The following is a 20,955-nucleotide window of genomic DNA, read 5'->3' as shown; positions in this document are numbered from 1 at the left end:
GAAATGCATGCAGCGAGGTGTTACAATACTTATGAACGAAATAAAATAAAGGGAAGATAGCTGTTTCAATTTGGAGCTAAGTTAGCTGGCCATGTTTTTGAAGAGTAACTTTCTTGGTTCCACCCCAGGATTCTGGTTCAGATACCCTGTTTTGTGTGTTCTCATGGCACATACCTCTCCCACTGGATTTATCTCGTACTACACTGATCGGGGCCTTAGTGTTAAAAAATAGACTTTATGGGGCACCTGGATGGCTCATTTGGTTAAGCCTTTGGCTCAGGTCATGATCCCAGGGTCCAGGGATCGAGTCCCACATTGGGTTCCCTGCTCAGCGGGGAGCTTGTTTCTCCCTCTCCCTCTGCTGCTCGCCCTGCTTGTACTCTCGCTCCCTGTCAAATAAATAAGTAAAATCTTTAAAAAAAAAAAAAATAGACATTATATTTTAGAGCAATTTTAAGTTCACAACAAAACTGAGGAAGTGGCACAGGAATTTCTTATATATCCCCTGTCCCCCCCCCCGCCCCCGCCCAGCCTCCCCCATCATCAGCACCCCCACCACAGCGGTACATATGTTCCACTTGGTGAGTTGACCCTGACTTCATAATCACCCAGAGTCCATAGTTTACATTAGGGTTAGCTCTTGGGTGTTGTACAAGCTACGGGTTTGGACAAATGTATAATGACCACATTCGTTATCGTAGTATCATACAGAATACTTTCATGGCACTAAAAATCCTCTGTGCTCCTGCTGTTCATCCCTCCCTCCCACCTCCTAACTCCTGGTGGGCACTAATCATTTTACTGTCTCCATGGTTTTGCCTTTTCCAGAATGTCATAGAGTTGGAATCGTACGGTATGGAGCCTCTTCAGATTGGCCTCTTTCCCTTGGTCATTTGCATCTAAGGTTCCTCCGTGTCTCCTCATAGCTTGGTAGTTCGTTTCTTTTGGGCACTGGATAATCCACTGTCTGGATGGACCAGCTTTTATCTGTTTTCGGTGCTTTATTTTTTTTTAACCGATGTATCTCAGGGCTGGGACTAAGGTGCTGTGAATGAGGCACTCAGGAATCAAATAATATTTTAATGCGGTATATAAAAAATCAGAACTAATGCCCCCAAACCCACAATGAATAAAATATCAACAGTTTAAGTAAAGACAGGATCGTGGCAAGCCCTCTCTGATTGCTACGGACAATCCTAAGCTACATTCTCCCTATCCATAGCCCAAACTGTGGATGCTGTTTTCTTGCTCAGAAACCTGGTTCTCCCCCACAAGCACTGCTTCCCCTGGAGCCTCTGCTTCTAGAAGTTCTTTCCTCATAGACCTGCTAGCATTGTGCCAGGAGGTGGGGGTCGCCTCCTTCCTCCTTATCTTCACTTCCCAACCAGTCTTCCCCTCTCCTCCCTAAAACGTCCCCGGCCCCAACTGTGAGGTACATGCTCGTGAACTAGGGCACTTGCTCTTCTGTCTGTTGGTGTTGGGAGTCTGGACACCACTCTCCACCTCAGCGGCATTCCCCCTCAGTCTTTGAAGGGCTTAGCTCTTGGCTTTCTGTCACCCAAACCATGCCAACCTCGAAGATCCTTCCAAGATGCCAGTTTCCCAGTTCCTTGATGATTCCTTCCGCCAGTGATCTTGCTGCCATCCTCATTCTTCATCAGCCATTCCCTCCCCTGGCTGTATTCTACTCCTTGAAATTGCCAATGATGTAACTTCTCCGAAATCTTGCATTTCCACTCTCCAACACTCCCACGTTTTAAGCACCTCTTATAGCCGTCTCACTTTCTTCGGTGCCTTTATGCCAAAATTCTGTAGCCCACACCAGGACTCATTGATACTACAGCCTTGAACCGTGTATCCCACCTTCATATTCCAACTTAAGGTTTTAGGGTCCATCACTGTAACCATTCCCTTGCTTTTACAGCCTCTGTTCCCTTAGGCTTGTCTCTCTTTATTGTCTTTATTTAGCACAACAGCAACCATAGCAAAGTGTAAGATTTATGCAAGGGAAAGCCTAGTTTAGAAATACATTTTTAGGTTTATTTTTTTTCTTTTGCATCCCTACTCATTAGTATTAATAGAAGTGATTTGGTATTGGACAAATATATTTTTTATGTTGATCAAGTTTCACATTTCATTCTGAGTAACTGTGAGTTACTGAGATCAGTAATCAAAGCAAAGAGCTGTAGTTAGTTGTCAAGGGTAGAGGTTCATGAAAGCAGTTCTTTATCTAAATGACACCCATGGTAACTGTTTGACAGATTATTCTTTTTTTTTTTAAACACTTTATTATTTATTTATTTATTAGAGAGAGAGAGAGAACAAGCAGGAGCAGCTGCAGAGGCAGAGGGAGAAGCAGGCTCCCCGCAGAGCAGGGAGCCCGATGCGGGGCTCGATCCCAGGACCTTGGGATCATGACCTGAGCCAAGGGCAGACACTTAACCAACTGAGCCACCCAGACGCCCCAGCAAATGATTCTTATAGAAATTACTTTGAATAAAGAGAAGATTTTTATATAGAAAGCTGCTGTGTGTCATATCCTATATGTAAAATGTTTGCTTAGTTAATAAAATAGGGGTGGGTTAAATTTAAGTAATCGTAATATTCCCAGGGGTATCTAGTATAACATTTATTTAGGACATTACAGAATATCATCCTCACACCAGTTTATTTTGCATTAAGATGACCCTGTACTTATAAGAGGGTCCCCTCCCCGTTTCTATTTTATCTCCCCTGGAAAAATAAAATAGTATTTTAAGCCTGAGCGGGTACAATAAAATAAACGCCACATCGCTTAACATTTTGAATGGAATGATTAGGTTTTTGTCGCCTGCATCGTTTTCTTTACCCAGAATTTCTTAAGCTCGATCAGAGGTAGAGTAGCACGAAGGCTGGGAGGTAGCAGTGCCTTAGGATAACAGCAGTGGTTGATGAGGTGCATGCACATGCCGGCCCTCTAGTAACAATTTCCCTTTTCGTGTGCTCTCGCAGGTCTACCCTGAACTGCAGATCACCAATGTGGTGGAAGCCAACCAACCAGTGACCATCCAGAACTGGTGCAAGAGGGGCCGCAAGCAGTGCAAGACCCACGCCCACATTGTGATCCCCTACCGCTGCTTAGGTGAGCTGGTCGCTGCGTAGCGGACACACGTAGCTCTGCTCTTTGGGGTTGAAAAAGGATGCACTCATTAGATCAGATACGCAGTTTCATTCTGCCACTCTGTATGGGACTGTATTTTGCGCTCTTAAGGTATCCTGTCTTCTGACAGCGCAGGGAGCAATATTTTTTAGCTTCCTGCCTCAGAATGAATTTGCCTAAAATGTTTATTAAAACTACAGATTCTTAGACCGATTCCGTAACTGCTGAATGAAAAGGCTTGGGGATGGGGTTTAGGAATCCTCATTTTACCAAATCCCATAGGTGATTCTCATGCACACTAACTGTCTAGACTTGGAGAACTAGGGCCTTGTGTGTTTTCTCACATAGACTTCATACAAGAGAGAACCGAATGTGAAGCTCTTCCATTCTGCTAATTTCTTCAAAATCTCTTTCCTGAAACAGCCAATTACTCCTCCTGGCAATAGCTGGGACACTAGAGTTGGGGAATTCTTTTATCTGCTTATATCAAACTGGAGGAACCAGCTAGATCACTAAGGTTTAAATGTGTGTTTCTCTCACCAACCTCAAATTTTACTTCCACTTTTGATGTGAAAAACTGCGCTGTTCAGTGTGATGTCATACTTTTTCCTCTGGAAACACTGTCATACTCCATACTTAATCTGACTTTGTAACTAATCTCTTCGTAGTTGATATTTTTATATAACCAGGCAGTGTGGAAATCAGCATTTGGTCTGATAGCTTGCATGGTTGTAAGGACATAGAGATCTCTACAGGGGGCTGTGGACAAATATTGATATACGTTCCAGTGACTTCTTCTAAAAACTAAAAGGGATCTTTTTTAAAAAAAAAGTCCCAACAGCAAACTTAGGATAACTGTTGAATATTCTGGAGATCTGTATAATACTTGCTTAAACCTGAATGTTGTAACAGCATACGTACTGATTACTGTTCATGCATGTGCATAATTTGAGACATTAATAGAAAACATTGGCCATTAGAATGAAGTTTTCATCTGGTTTTACTACTCACAATGGAATTGATGAAGAGAATGTGGAAAACCAGATTCTTAAACATTTGATAATTCAAGAGTTCCCTTGTTCCTCCTCCTTCTTTATTCTTAAATACTTTACAAGGCTTCTAACTCTTTTCTGTCTAATTGATTAAAAACTGAAGATTTAATAAGATGAAGATAAGTAATGCTTAAATATAGAGGTCAGCTGTCTCCAGGAACTGTGTATTTCAAACCAATTTAGTTATTATGCCAAGAGACCATTTAATTCAGTGTAAGTTAGGAAGTAGATCAGGAACCAGTTAATCAGGTGGGTCAGGTCTTATTAATGATCTGTTTCTTTTGGTTCTCACCCATTCTGTGAACTGTTTCAGGTACATTTTGTTTAGGATATAAGCTCACTGGGAACCAGGTAGTAGGTCTCTGGATGAGCATTATTGCTGATGACACCTGATAGGTTACTCACAACTACACCTGTTTCAAAAGTGAACATTATCATTTTGCTTAACATCTTCCTGCTTCATAACTATTCAGAAGTGTCAGAATTGGCTAAACAGTGGAAACCACATTATGGATATAGTTTACCACGATGGTGCACTTAGTTGTGGCAAATTTCCTGTGACCCTAAATTGATTGTCTCCTCCTTCCCAGCTGCTCTCCTTGTCCTACTCTATGCCCCATCCCATGGCAAGAGTGAATTGAAACTCCAGGGGAAAAAAATACTGTCAAAAGGAAGAAAAGATGTATGAAATGCCTTCAGATGTAAATATGAAGTCAAAAGATTTTATGATAATGCTGTGATTAACTGTCAAAATGTTTTTATTGTGATAAAGCGTGTTCTGCACCATGGAGGAAGGTTCCTCCTAAGTGGTCTCACTTCACAGGCACAAATATCGAGAGTCCGTGAAGGAGGGTGTCTTGCTATACGTGGCACCAGGTATTTGTGACAGAATTAGGACCAAAGTCCAGGACCTTTCAATACACGATCCAGTGTTACGGTCGTAACAGAAATTGTTCTGGAGCTAATAACCAGCTGGTTTACCAAATCAGGTCATAAGGGAAAGAAAGGCTGTGAATGGGAGGCAATCAATAACAGTTCTTTTTAAAAGTCCCAACCCACGTTGTATTCATAAAGGAGATAGTTGTGACTCTGGCACATGATAATGTTTTCCACTTGATGATAGTAATAAGCAACATTCTTATATATACTTGCTGCTTGAAGAAGAATTAGTGTTTAGCATTAGTGTAAGTAGCCTCCAAACTCTATGGCTATATCCAAACTTATCCTTTAGACAAAAGACATGATTTTACTGAAGGTAGTTCTCAGAAAGGAGCTACCTAGAAAGCAGAGTACAAATGTCTTAAACATTAAGCATATTAAAACCCAAAATAGAGCTTGAGGAGAGAAAAATGCCTGTTAATGCCTAGCATGCGCTCTTCCTGACCTTTCTGTCAGATGCAGGATTGGTGTTATACTGTGTTATTTTTCTTCAGATCGTGTATTTGTCTTGGGCATACTTGCTCGGCAGTATCTTGCGTTCCTTGTCTAGATGGAGAAAGTGTATGAGGTTGCTGTTGACACTTTCCTTCCATGCAGTGAGTGATTTCCCTTGAGAGTGAGTTGGCTTTCTCTTTTCACCCTTTGCATTTGATTGTGCTTCTAGAACCAGATTGTAAGATTGCTCTTCATCACATGAATGTTTCATTAATTATCTCATGTGGAGTTAAGCACATCATTATCATTACTCAAGGAGAATATTTTCTTTGCAAAGCCTTCCACCCCTTTCCACTAGAATGACTACTCTTCCTGGTGTAATAGACTCACCACTGAAACTAACACTGGTCTACACTTGGTTCTGTCCAATATAGGCAGGGTGCATTGCATAAGACAAATTACTCTTGATTTCTGGGGGCAAAAGTGGGCTAATAGCTTAACCCAAAAGTATTAGAAATTAAAGAATTGCTACCTTAGAGGTCATTCTGTTTCATTTTATATTCAAGGCTTTCCAAACATATAGGTAGTAATGACCAGGAAACTATTCAGACGTGGTCATGTGAGAAACTGAAGGTATTTGATTCATCTCGATTTTGAATTTTACTCCTTCAGTAAAGCGTTAAGATAGTCATACCTTGTCTTTTGGTGGCTACTGTTGTGTGAATTATCTACAACTACCTTAATCTTCTTGGGTGTGAAAAGTTTGTATTTGGATATTCTGACAGATAATGTACCAGAGTCTCTTTTTTGGATTTATGCTGAAGCAGAACAATATCCAAGAATGTTACATGAGACTCCACCTAATTTTAAGAATGGGGCTGGGCATGGGAGAACGTTTTATCGTAGACGCTAGGATCTTGTAAATGCCCAGATGTCCCAGCACAGTAATCCAGTCAGTACCTGTGGCTCCTCCCCTGTTCATTGACCTCTGCAATCTGTCAGTGCAACTGCTTATGAAGTCCTGGGAGATGGTGTGCTGGGTTATATACATACATACTGTGGAAATGATGCTTGATGAGCCGTGCTTTTGCATAGCAGAGGGACACGAATTCTTGAATGTCCTCTGTTTTTAAGGATTGTCTACATCATGCTATCATAAGGAATGGCCAGAATCCCTGGACCTTTCTCATCAGGGAAGGCTAATCACTGTTCCTGGAGAGAGATCAGACTCCTTCTCATGTGGTCTTTCGCGTGGGACCGATGAACGTTCCGAATTCGTCATACTTCCAAGCCAGTATATAGAGTCTGATTCTCAATAATATAAAAGAAAATATTCATGGAAAAGAAATCTTACCAGTGTTTATTTACAAATAGTGAGATTACAGGTGATTTTGACTTTATTTAAGTGTTTGTTAATTTCTATAATAAACAAGTCTTTTTTTTTTAAGATTTTACTTATTCATTTGAGACACAGAGATAGAGAGAGAGAGAGCATGAGCAAGGGGAGAGGCAGAGGGAGGACGGAGAGGAAGAAGCAGGCTCCCTGCTGAGCCAGGAGCCTGACGCGGGGCTGGATCCCAGGACCCTGGGATCATGACCTGAGCTGAAGGCAGACGCTTAAGCATGACTGAGCCACCCAGGCGCCCCAAACAAGAGACTTTTATCAAAAAAAAGATGGACAATGAAATCAGCGCATAAAATGTCATATCTGTCAACAGGTAGTGATAGTTGAAAAAGAAGTCAAAGGCTTGGAAGAGCACACAGAATAACCGTCGTTTTATCTACTGGTGGTTGTGCCTTGCAAGCTTTATGTGGTAGTGGTAACTCCTTACAGGAAAATTTTTTTAGTTTTAGAAGTACCATACTGCCAAATTAAAAGAAAATGTCTCCATCCTTATCTTCAACCACATATAAGCAGCATTCATCATTACTAATTCTTCAGAAAGGGCTTTGATCTTGTTTTTTGTTGTTTTCCCTCCAAATTTGTATATGGGAGCTACATTTCTTTCAGGGCAGATTGTTGAATGGGAAGAAATTACATTCTCCCTGTAGATGATGGCTTCTGAGTGAGGAAGGACATTTAGGTAAGTAGGAGAATGTACAGAAATGATTTCCTTCTGGGTAGGTCATCCGCCATCACCAGTGATTAAATCTCCCTCCCCTTTCTGCCGGCTCCCCATTGACACTAATTATATTGGCTCCAGACTGAGCTGAAAACATTGATTTTTTTTTTAATAAATCAAATTTTGAAAAGATTAGTAATCTTTGTTGTCTCCAACTCCAATTTAGTTTCATCTTCTTGTTTTAATTATGGTACCTGCTGTTCTGTCTTCTTTCTGGAACTTATAACAACTTGTGTTTTGTCTGGGGTAAGAGCTAGGATAGCATGAATGATTTACATAGTTAAATCTTTAATTTTGTCCTTTTTTTTTTTTTTTTTGCTGGAGATAATATTCAAGAGTCATTAAGTAACATTAGTTATTATAAGGAAAAACAATAATTTTTGAAAATCTCCTGCTCTACCCTGTGGGGTGCTCTGCTGTCACTGCTTTATTAAAACACAAAATTCATTGGTGCAGGCCCCAGATGGTAGGCACAGAAAAGAAATCTGTCTATTCACAGTGGTACTATTCCAGTGATTCTCAGTGATGCATTGAAAAGTGAATAGTGTGGGGTTAACAGGAATTTTCCTTTGTAGGACATGCTAAGAATTATAACTGTGTCCTTAAATTTCTCTGATTACAAAAGTAATACATGTTCATTGTGCCAAGTTGAGAAAATGCAGCCACAACTGAGAAATAACAACTTGCTTCCAGTCTGTGTCTTTTTGCATGTAGTTTGCGTTTAGTATTTTTCACAGTTATATAATTCTTGTTTCTTGTTTTATGAACTTTTTTTCACCTCGCACTTTTATACTACTTTATTCATGAAATTAAATAATCTTGGGAAGTACAGTTTTTAAACTAACCTTATACCAGACCCTGTAATGTGTCTGTTCCTTACTTCTGGTGATTTATTTTGTGGTGGTGGTGGTGGTTATCAGTGGTGCTGTGATGAACATCATGGTGAATACTTTGCAGTCATTTGTTTTCTTTTTGTAATCAGTTCTTGGTTGAATGTCTTGCAAATCTTGTAGTCATTTTAATAAAATACACGTGTGCTATTTAATTATATCAACATATGAAGGAAATTTTTAATACTGATGTATGATTCTGAGTTTAAAGATATACTCCATTAAGCTACTTTTTTTATTAATAGTAAGTTTAAAAATCTAATTGCTATTATTTGTTAGTAATAAAAGGGACTATTTAGAATAATGTTTTCTCTAAATTCCAACTTGAGAAACAGTCAGTGGACTATTCACAGAGAAATAAAAATGACTAATAAAAAGTATAATTAATATATACATTGTGTAAGTATCCACTACCTACATGTGTGGCCAAGGAGATAGTTAAACTGTGGTCCCTCCTCTTTTACAGGTTATAGTTGAGCAATGGGTATGGGGAGTTTCAGCTGAGAAATTTAAAGAAGACTTAGCAGGAAGTAGCATTTGAGCCAGAATTTCAAGGACTGGGACAAGCCTGGAGGATATCTTAATTTGGGGATTTAGACAAAGGATGAGTAAAAATCCTGAAGGTAGGACCGTACAGAGTATGTATAGAACATGGTTCACTGTTTCAGGAAGAATGGTCATTGATCATGATTAAAGGTAGTGATTTTTAAAAAGCATTGCTGTTTTCATTCATTTTTTAATAGATACTGTTATGATATTTTTTAATTTAAATGTACATCTAAACAATTATTTTGAGGCTGTTATTGAATATATACGTGTTTTATGTATACCCATGGTACTTTTGCTCTTGGCAACTAAGGTTGGAATTTTTGAGAGTCGGTCATTTTTTTTTTTTTTTTTAAGCTAATAATTCAGTCATAAGGGTGAATAGTTACTCAGGCACATCCTGCTACTCTGGTTATTCATGTTTTGCCATTTCTTGGTATGAAATACCAGCACTGTTTGAGTTGGACTCCTAGTTGTATATGCGCATTGTGGCTCTCTCCAAGAGGTACTGGAATATGAAAATCAAAAAATTGAGATTATTATGGTTTGTCCATATGAGTGAGTTACAGCCCCTATATTTACTGTCAGCTTTTATAATGAACAGCTAACCTCATGAAAAGCATAATCTGTGTTTAATTTCTTTTTGATACTGCTTTTTAATTATTTTTCATATATGGAGATAGACACTGGCATCCAAGAAGTAAAAAAAAGTCATGTAACTTAAATTTCACATACTCACATTGTCCCCTACTTTATTTTAAAAAGACAAAAATGGGGCACCTGGGTGGCTCAGTTGGTTAAAAAGACAAAAAATGCCTCTATAGATTTAATAATACTTCAGCTGAATATAATGGATATGTTATTTTGAGTTTTTTAGTTTCTCTCTCCGAATATTTGGAATTGCTACTGTCCTACCAGATCTGAGGGTCTGAAGCATTTACTTTTCTGTGCCAACCAGAAAACAGCTGCTTCCTAGTTACATCTATGTAAATCAGTCTTGGAAATCATCAGTTTGTTGTTTTAACATAAACTTAATATGAAGAACCATAATGTTTCCAACTAACCTCAAGCTGTACCTTTTGTCGTGGAATTTTTGTCTTCCTGATGTAAATGATTATGATTAAATGTAAGTGATTATGGTGAGGAAACAAGAAAGAGATTGACTTTCATCCAGAAGTTCTCTTTCCACTCTGGTAACTTGTGAACACCTTTCTCAGGTGGAGTGGCTTGGGTCACCTCCTACAGCGTCACTTCCTCCAGCAGAGAAAGGAAACGGACTTCCATTTTTGTCTTTAGAACTCAGTTCTCATCATTGTATTTCCCAAGATAAATAACACACTTAAGATCATCCTGTCTTGATTTTGCTTACTGTTCTAGGCAGTAAATAACTTCCCAAAATGCTATAGTAAAAAATACAATTTGTGTACAACAAAACTCGTGCAAGATTTTTGGGGACTTAGGGCTCCGTGTTCTGTGCCATGCGAATAATTGCAAAAGAAGGCAAATATAAAATATAAGGGAAAAATTTAGAGTGGTGCAGACAGCTCTGATTACGGTCCTTGGGGCAGGAAAGTGGTTAAACCCAGCATAAAAAATGGAATTCACTGAATTAACTGAAACCCTCACCATGAAACCCCAGTTTTCATTATATTTTAATTAGTGGACTACAATTAAAAAGTGAAGTAAATAATATGTAAACCATATTAGACACAGACTTAATACCATCACAAATAAGAGGAAATGTTTTTTAAACAGATTGATTGATTTATTTTAGAGAGCGAGCACGAGAGCGGGGGGGCAGGTGCAGAGGGAGAGGAAGAGAGAGAATCCCCAAGCAGAACACAGAGCCCAATGCAGGGCTTGATCCCAGGACCCTGAGATCATGACCTGAAGGGAAATCAAGAGTCAGTTGCTCAATCAACTGAGCCACCCAAGCGCCCCAATGATAGGAAATTTCTGATATATTTCTTCCCTAGGAAAAGAACTAAAAAATTCTTTTTTGTGGACTTCAGGTTTTTCAGTTTTAATGCTGTGCATTAGGTACCGCTTATTTTTGTAATATCTCTAAATAGTACCCATTAAAGTAGTAACTATTGTGAAGGGAAGAGTTAATATGTCAAGAATACGGAAGTAAAATTAAGGAAAATGATTTCTCTCAAGTATTTCAGTGCATTTTTTAAAAGTAATTTGATGTTTGTACACAATGAAAGGATTAACTGAAAAGCATTGAGGAGAAAAAGTGTGCTCGTTTTTAACAGTGACACAAAAAAACATCGTGAATGTAGGAAGTGACATAAAGATGACAGTGAATCTAAAGCCTGGCTTAAGATGTACTTCAGTTTCAGTATCAGAGGATCCTATGAGATACTTAGATTTTAGTACTTGACCCAGAAAACCCTCAATACTTGTTTTACTATAGAGTCTAAGGGTAAGTTCTCTTAATCTGAATGGCTTCATTAAACGTTCCCTCTTCTCCACATCGCATGATAAATTTTAGCTCATACTGGAGATATGTCCCAGGAGTCTTTTTTTGCTCGTTCCTCCCGTACCCACCCCTGTCTTACCTGCCTGTGAGTCTCAGGCTTTAGCTTTGAAACCTGATGGTGAAGGGAAGTCCCATGGCAATGGCTGCTCGGCCCTGGGAGAGCATCCAGTCCACAGTGGAGGAGAATGGGAGGGTCCCTGGGGGAGGAGTTCTCCAGGAATAAAAATGGCACTGATGCATTACCGGATGGGCTTGCCTATGCTTAGAGTGGTGGCAGAGTACTGTTGGAGACTTTGGAAGAGGGGCACGCCTGAAGGATGCACAGAAAATAAAGCAAATTTTAAAATGGAGGCAAGTGTTAACTCCAGAAAAAGAAAACGCAAAAGGTGAAAAGTGACAAAGTTGTAACATAAAAAGAAAGAATACATCATCATTGCCCAGGGGGTGGGCTCAGGTGTGAAATTTCACTGTCATGGCAAGAAGACCGACCTACGGTGGAAAAAATCAAGAAAAACCGCTATTTAAGAACAGAATTCAGAAATGGGGAGGGGGGAGGAAGAGTAGGTAGCAGAAGTGACCCCTAAATGAGATGGCAGTCAATGGTTTTTATTACCTCTTCCTGCTGTGGAGAAATTTATCAAGTAGGTCTGTGGCAGGAAGAAGGTGAGTTTAAGGCTCCCAGGCAGTTTTTCTGATGTAGGAAATTTCTTTTAAAACTGAAAGTTGCAAGTCACATTACCGTTAGAGGAATGTCCTTATTTAGCTGCCTAAACTTTGAGGTGGATAAAGCTAAACTCTGATTTAATAGCTGAGCTTCTTGTGTGGTATGTATCGACTTCACGAGATGTTTGCTTTTCCTTGGGTTTAATTTATGACTGTACAGATATAAAATTACCTTTATACCTGTTTTGCAGAATGTAGGGCAGACTGTCACGATGTTGTTTGTTGTAGAGGTTTGTATTTGTGATCCTTTTCGATCTGGAAATCAGCTGATCTTTTCTAATTTAGTGATAGGTGTTTGATCATGTTGAGGAACCAAACTCAGCATGATCAAAAGTAACCTCCTCTTCTCTGGAAGTTTTCCCCTTACCACAAATCTGTTTAAAGTCCCAGCCTTAATTAACCTGCCACTTCATGACCAGACAGTATGAATTTTCTGTATAAGTAGGATGAGGGATTGGTGTAAAAACAGGAGTTAGGCAGATGATGGTAGTGTGAGCTGGAGCGTATGAGAGAAGCATCTCCAGAGGGAGGCATTATATCCTTCCTAAGGCGTATGTAGAGACAATGAAGAGACATGAATTAGCAAACATGCATGGGAAGGTCTCAAGGACAGTAGTTGTGTTGGTAGTATTGGTGCATAATGTTGGAAAATTAGAACAGAACTAAGAGGGTCAATTATTGAAGTTTGGAATAGTACAGAAATCACCTTTTTTATTTGGGAGGACATGAAATTTTTTTGGCTATTTTATGTGGTGTCCAGAAACCTATCTCACATTCAGTGTGGTTTTATTGATCTTGCGCATGTCATTAATATGCTAAAATCACCTGCGAGCTATACCCATTTTTTTAGTGCTTGTTACAGTGTACATTCTGTGCATCAGGATAAATCCTTCTATTCTATCAGTTCTTTTAAAAGGTGATACAGTTGGAGTAGGGGAAAAAAAAAACCCGCTTCTACTCTGGAGTAATATTTCCATAAACTGTAGTAACCTGGCAATATAGCTCCTCATTATCTTTCAGATTTTACTGGCAAACCCATAGGAGGATAATAGGTTGGGAGAAAGTATTACAACCAGTGGATTTGACGGCCTGATGGGACAAAGAATAATTGTAGAGCTTTACTGGGGATAAACGGTACATGAAGCTGAAGACTAAGAATGTTTTCCCTTAGTGACCATAAATTTGGAAAAAATTGGTTTTTTGCCTGAAATGTAAACTCTGCAGCAGTTGGGACTTCTGCTTCATTCACTGAAATATCCCCAGGGCTTTGAGGGTGTCGTGCCACAGAGTAGGTACTTAGTAGCTGCCTATGGAATGATTTGAATGGAGGATTTAATGTGAATACGGAGAAAAGGAAGGAAAAGTAAAAGAAGGAGTAGCCCAAACACTAGGCAAGGAAAGGAAAGGAAAGGGCATAAAGCATCAATTTCACATGCCTAAAAGAATCTCTGAGGTTACAGTAAATGTCAGTTACTTTACTTTACCCAGTATTGATCAACAGAGGAAAGGCAGGTTTTATTTAACAACCAAAAAGTCAACACAGGAATCTCTGATTAGGAAGAAACCAAGTTTTTCTGGGATCCAGATAAAAGTACATTAAATGCTTATCTCTAGGAGATGGGGGTCTAACCTGTTCTCCACGTGTCTGGTTTAAAGCCAGCATATGCCAGAGGCATCTGTGTTCAGAGAAAAAACATACCATTTAGATTAGTTCATGATAGTTCCATTATCCTTGGCTTTTAATTCTAATAATAAAGGATTGTTTTAGCAGAAACCCACTTCTAAATATCATTTATAATGGTGATGGAGTTCGGAAAGTTCTTTCAGATTCTCATGTTGTATCTGAAGAGTTAGGGTCATATTTTTGAATACTAACCATTAATTACTATCCTATTTAAATGCCTTTAGTAAGTGATGAGATGCATATGGTGTTTAGTAGGCGCTTGATGTGTAGATGTAAGTAAATCTTTATGTGACATTAAAATTTGGGGTCATCCTATTGGTTTATTGATTAGGTACATGCATTTTCAAGACTGTGTCTCCTAGCTGACATTCCCCTAAACCATACCCTTTAGTATTAACTAGTTTGCTAAGAATATGGTGTACGCCCTTGTGTGTGTTTATATCCCAAAGGTTTGGCTGTCACTGAAGATCCCCCTTCTTTATTGTGTGGTGTCCTTATCAGCTCAGAATTCCTAGATTCCTATGAGTGGGTCATGTGGCTCCCTCTTCTTGTTTTACTGAGAACTTAGAATTGTCTGTCAGGGACGATGATGTTCTGTATTCTCTAAGTGTATTTAATACACTGGGGACTCATGTTCAGTGTGCCAAGAAGTTATGCCATTTAAATAATTTATCTTTTTCCACCTTTGTTCTCATTTTAAGTTCTTAGAATTCTCAATTGAGTCTAAATTCATGGGAACCAGTGCACATATGTTCTTCAGTAGATTTTTTTTTTTTAAGATTTTATTTATTTATTTGACAGAGACAGCAAGAGAGGGAACACAAGCAGGGGGAGTGGAAGAGTGAGAGGGAGAAGCAGGCTTCCCGCTGAGCAGGGAGCCCGATGTGGGGCTCAGTCCTAGGACCCTGGGATCACGACCTGAGCCGAAGGCAGATGCTTAACAACTGAGCCACCCAGGCACTCCTTCAGTAGATTTTTTTTTTTTTTTAACTGTGTTGTCTACAGTCTTTGACTTTGTAAGTACCTTTGGGAAAAGACCCTTCATTTTACTTCATATGTCAGTAATTTTTAACCTCCTCATATTTCCCTATTCATTGGAGACCCCTGGGCCCTCACATTAGTTACTTGACCCCACATCTTTTTTTTTTTTAAGATTTTATTTATTTGTCTTAGAGAGAGAATGGGTGGGGGGAGGGGCAGAGGGAGAGAGAGAGAGAGAGAGAATCTTAAGCAGACTCCCTGCTGAGCACGGATTTCGATGTGGGGCTCCATCCCAGGACCCTGCCCTGAGCCGAAACCAAGAGTCAGACGCTTAACTGACTGAGCCACCCAGTTGGTTGACCCTTGATGACCCCACATCTTTAACTTCCACCATCGCTCTACCCACTCACAGCTGCGCTTCTCGACTTGACAGGATAGTCAGCCATTTCTGTTTTGCCTTCCTAACTCTCGCTTCCTTCCCAGCCAGCTGTTATCAGGCATCCCTCCCTTCAACTCCATGGAATGGGCTCTCTGCTGGCTTTCTCATCAAATCCAGCAGACACTTCTCTGTCATCTCTAGCCTCACGGTGGTATCTAACCCTGTTGGTCGGTTGTCTTCTTCCCACACCATTATTACACTGGTGCTTCTGTTGTTCTCTCAGCTGACTCTCATTCTCCTTCTCTGGCTCCTTTTTCTGTAGCCCACTCGAAAAATCCTCCATATTGGCTGGCGTTTTATAGGAGTCCTCCTGGATTGTTCATTCTCTTGCAATACACATGACTTACCAGGGAATCTCATCAGTACAGTGGCTCCTGAAGGGCTGGCTTGATGATTCTTGAGCTGTTAATCCAGGCCAGGCCTCCCAAGTATTTACTGGTCATCAGACTCCGTGTGACTCCCAGAGTATTGATAATTAGCCTTGTCCTTTAGCTCTTAGCTCAAATGGACATTTCATCTGTAGTGTATGTGAGTTTCCTATCAGTAATCAATCAAGGATAAATTTGGGTTTTTCAGATTAAATGAAGACTATATGAGCATGGACTATGCCTATTCCATTTTTCTCTGTTAGTTTATTGTACCATTTGGGATACAGATCTGTTTAAGGCAAAGGATTGGATTGTTTTCAGATTCTTTTAAAAGTCTCCTGGACCCTGGATTTCAAGCAGAAGAATTAATTGGATTTGAATGGGTTTAATGTAGAAACTCTGATATTGATGCAGAAATACACCCTGTATTTGGCTGTAATTATCAATACACCAGAATCAAGGGTTGTTTGGTTGTTCTGCTTTAACACAGTCAGTGACAACTAATAGCAAGAATACAATGAATCAAGCTTATATCCCTAGGGACTGTTTATGTATTCACTTCCACATTTTTTTTTTAAAGAAATGGAGGATATAATTATAGAAGTCAAGAAACGGATGACAGGCTGAACCTCAAAAAAAAAAAAAAGAAATGAAGATAGACGTGTAAGCAAAATTGTCTCTTAATTACACTTTAAATAAGTTTCTTGCTATATATATAGCTAAATAGATACATATAGCTGTGATCTCAGTGTTGGAATTAGCATCTTCCACTGTGAGGATATCTTACATTTGTGCTAAAAGTGTAACTGGAAAGAAGAAAATTAATTGCTTCTGAAAGCAAAACATGGAAAACTGTCCTAATGTAGGAATATCAATTAAACAGCTGTCTAAATGAGTAAAAATGTTATTTTTTGTTGCAGTTAATGCACGTTCATTTGTACATGAGAGCTGTTATCAAAGATGTCTTTTTGGGCGCCTGGGTGGCTCAGTTGGTTAAGCGACTGCCTTCGGCTCAGGTCATGATCCTGGAGTCCCGGGATCGAGTCCCGCATCGGGCTCCCTGCTCGGCGGGGAGTCTGCTTCTCCCTCTAACCCTACCCCCTCTCGTGCACTCTCTCTCACTCTCTCTATCTCAAATAAATAAATAAAATCTTAAAAAAAAAAAAAAAGATGTCTTTTATACTTACTTGGTTGTGATAGTTGGCTTTTCATGCCATTAGCTCTGTTTTTCCAAAAAGGTAGCCTCTGATCTATAGTCTTGAAATATAGATAGATAGATAGATAGATAGATAGATAGATAGATAGATAGATCTTTATGTAAATAGCCAGCTATCCAGACAGTTTGAACATCAACCAAAAATGAAACATCTGGAATTACCGTATAATGAATGGCATGAGTAGGAGGGGTGTCAAGCCAAGAGAGGGAACTGACCTTTTGTTTCTTTTGACTGGGAGAAAGGCAGACATGCCTTTGAATAAACAGTGCATTAAACCATGAAATGGATCACTTTAAACTCAGGTATTGGAGATCCTGTGCCCTTTTAGCCTTATACATTACTAGAAAGTCTGCGTTTGCCCAGAAAATGGCAAATCATTTCTGCTTTTCTTAGAAGATTGTGATAACCAGTATTCTTACCAAAAATCAAAAGTCTGCCCTCAGCTTTTTTCTAAAACCACAACATTTCCGGGTTAAAACAACTGAGACCCTAAGTATGATTTTTCCTCTAATCTACATTTTAGCCATGTTTATAATCTTAAGCAAAAGACAGAAACTGTATTATTTGGAATGAGAAATACCCTAGAATTACCCCCTATAATGATAAGCCTTAATCATACACAAATTCCTCATTTATAAATGTGAAAACTAAATGAGAGATCTGCCTTCCTCCAACACTTTTATGTGCCTTCTATGTACAACAGGGCCTCCCTTTGAAAAACTGGTTAAGATTTAGTTTGATTTAAAGGCTGAGCTGCTGCGTGCCTGGAATGCTTGCTCTTCAAAATATTTGCTCCCTGGAGAGGTCTACTGAAGATGGAGTTTTCATGTGACTTTGGATTATTGACCTGGAAGACCATTTGGGTCATGGAATGGGCTTAGGCACAGTTCCACGCTTTCTGGTTGACAAGGGCCAGGAAAGGAGGGCGGGGCCGGCTGTGTTGAGTCGGGAAGAAGGAGTCTGAGAATGTTTAGAGCCTGAATGCACCTATCTGATGCTTTTGCTTTTGCTTGAGAGAATTTTAAACTGCAGCATCTTTCACTGTGCACACAGCTAAATGATTTGGCATCGGAAAAATGCATTCGCTCTTTGCCTGGTGTGTAAAGTTTGAATGACAGTTGTGTTCTGTCGGAAGAGAACAGACGTTTTCGTTATAAAATTCATTCAAGCAGAAAAGTAGCAAAGTGAGCAGAAATTTTCATTTACATCCGTGATTGAAGTTGTAGTGATAAAAGAAAATTACTAGGTTTAAGAATAGCCTTGTTCTCATTCTCGCACACGACATAAGGAGTTTTGTCAATACAGACGTGATACGTTACTGTGGAAGGCTCTGATTAGTAGGCTCAGATTTTGCGTATCCTTTAACTGACCTTAGATTTTTCTAGGGTTTTTTAAGTATTGCTTTTTTTTTTTTTAAATCGGGTCCATTATTTGTTATAATGTGGGCTTTATGTTCCATTATCACAGAGATTCACAGGAATTTCTTAGCTTTTACTTGTGAGTATTAGCAGGTGTAGACAGATAGCTTAGTTGGCCAGTCTTAGAAGCCATGAGATACTGGATTAGAGACATGGGATCTGAATTTTCCAGGGGGAGTTTTCTGCTAAACAGTGTGTGATACACCCCTTGGAAGCCTTAATGTGTTAATTTCCTGTCCCAAACCCTCTTCCTTAGAAGTCCAGAAATTCAATTATTTCAGTTCTCTCAGGAGTGGTAAGCCCCGGCAGATTGATTTACAATAATGAAACTAAGCCTTGTTTACAAATCAGAGTGGCAATTTCTAAGTCCACAGAGGAGTGATAAGACAGGGAGAATTCTAATTTACCTGGGCCCCATCCCCATTGAAAAAAAAAAATCACGATTTTTGAAACATGTCTCCATGGAACTGGGTAAATCTCTAAAACATATTTTTATTGAAGATCTTAATGAATCATGTATCCTTATTATATTTATTCTGTTAGATATTATGTCCTTCTTCCCTACAGAGTGTTGCAAGTACAGTGACAGAACTCTAATCCTTTTTTCTATGTCTTAACAAAGCTTTGAGGACTTAGCAATGTTCTGGTACCAGTAGAAGGTTGTGCTAATTCCAAATACCATAGCATAGCAAGCTCTTTTGTTAAATGCTGTAACGTCTTTTTGTTTTTCCTGTTGAATTCTCTCTTTATCTAGTTCCTTTTGCCCTAAGCTTTGCATCTTTTAGGATATATTTTTTTCCTTTCCTGAGAAGTTTTGAGTTGGAAAAACCCCTGAAAAATAAATCAGTATTTATTCCTCTGATCGTTAGGAGACAACTCCATTGTCAACTAAAGCTGGACATTTCGAGTCAAGAGAATCCAGAAGGGACACTTAATAAGCTCTCTGGGAGCACAGTGTGGCAGTTGGGTATTAGGAATCTCAGGCATACAAGAGAGAGAAGCTGGAACAACTAGTTTGGGAACTATCTAGTTTGGGCATCATGAGCACGGGGAGGTAGCTAGCTGGTTATAAGCACTGGTGATGAATGTACGTGCTATGTGTCCCAGGCCAAACTGGCAGGGAAATGGAGGGAAGGCAGGGAAACATCCTCTGCTGACCTTAATGAGTGATGAAGAGTCCAGGGACGCAGGGTCATGAGTCGTGGGAGCAGGTGGAAAGGAGTGGGGAGAGCTAGAAGGTAAGTTTCTGCTCACGAAATGGTTTACCAGAGTTAAGCATTTCAGAACAGTTCTTCGTGTGCCATAATCTGAGGTCCAGCTTCAGGAATATGGATAGTTGGAGAGTAGTTGAGGTACCACCCATGGGGCTTAGGATATGAAATAGTGGCAAATATTAATTGAGAAAGTAGAGGCATTAGTTAAGTGAGAAAGGGGACCTGGGTTTTGTAACCAAGTAAATTTGTTTAGCTGTCCCCACCATGTTTGGTTCCCCCAAATTGTTGACTGTTGTTTTTCTTCCCTTATCTTGCTTCCACATAAGATAGATGTTTGACCCAATGAGGAATCGCTTATTCTTTGGGTACAGTTCTAAAGTTTCATGGTCAGGTGTACATATGCTAAAAGCAATACCTTCTTAAGTAGTGTCCAGCTAGGGACTGGAAATATCAACTGAAAGGTCATCATTGAAAGAGTGGAGGAAGTTGTTGAATTCCTAGACATGGGTGAGTTGACTCTTGAACGACATGGGGATTAGGGGTGCTGAGCCCCTGCATAGTCAAAAATTCACATATAACTTCTGACTCCCCCAAAACTTAACTATTCATTGTCTACTCTTGACCAGCAACCTTACTGATAACTGTTTGTTAACTTCATATGTTATGTGTATTATTCATACTGTATTCTTACAATAAAGTAAGCTAGAGAGAAGAAAATGTTATTAAGATCATAAGGAAGACAAAGTACATTTACAGTACTGTACTGTATTTGTTGAAAAAACTCTGCGTGCAAGTGGACCCACTCAGTTCAAACCCATGCTGTTCAAGGGCCGACTATATCTGAGTGAGAAGGTAGGAGTAGAAGGTAGAGGGCAATGTCTTAACTTTAAAATCAGAATTATTAAAAGATGAATCAGTGAAAGGGAAAGAACAAGTAGCCTAAGACAGCGCGTGGAAGAACAGATGTTGTCTCCATAGTTGGAAAGCTAGAGAGGACTGAATTTAAGGAGCAAAATGCTGTGGTAGGGAAAACGGACAGCGAACTTGAGAGCAGTTGAATGTGCTTGTTGCTATAAACCTCGAGAGAAGACCTGAGGAGGATTGTTCCAGTAAGGCCGATGGTAATGTGTTGGAAGGTATAGTCAGGGGCTTGGAAGTGACAGTCCCCAGCTCTGTTGAGAAGTGAAAATGCCTCTTCCTGTTGTGATGATAGCCTACCTCACACGTGGGTTTCTGAGTATGGTATGTGGAAAAAACAGGCTGTGTATTTTTACCTCTCTGTATAATTTAAGGTTTGGATAG

The 20,955-nt window shown here is 39.6% G+C and overlaps 1 protein-coding gene across 4 annotated transcripts in view; it reads left to right on the top strand.

Annotated features, from left to right (window-relative positions):
* The window catches only part of APP (amyloid beta precursor protein), a 258,633-nt gene that overhangs the window by 74,213 nt on the left and 163,465 nt on the right, over positions 1-20,955 (top strand). For all 4 annotated transcript variants that reach the window (XM_035017531.1, XM_035017532.1, XM_035017530.1 and 1 more), the window contains exon 3: positions 2,992-3,121. In XM_035017531.1, the coding sequence (XP_034873422.1) occupies positions 2,992-3,121 (130 nt within the window). The remainder of the gene's footprint in view (positions 1-2,991; positions 3,122-20,955) is intronic.

This window comes from Mirounga leonina, unplaced genomic scaffold, assembly GCF_011800145.1.
Source record: "Mirounga leonina isolate KUSES-001 unplaced genomic scaffold, KU_Mleo_1.0 Mir_172, whole genome shotgun sequence".
NCBI lineage: Eukaryota > Metazoa > Chordata > Mammalia > Carnivora > Phocidae > Mirounga > Mirounga leonina.
The sequence above is the reverse complement of the archived record's forward strand: the minus strand, read 5'-3'. Positions and strand labels throughout refer to the sequence as shown.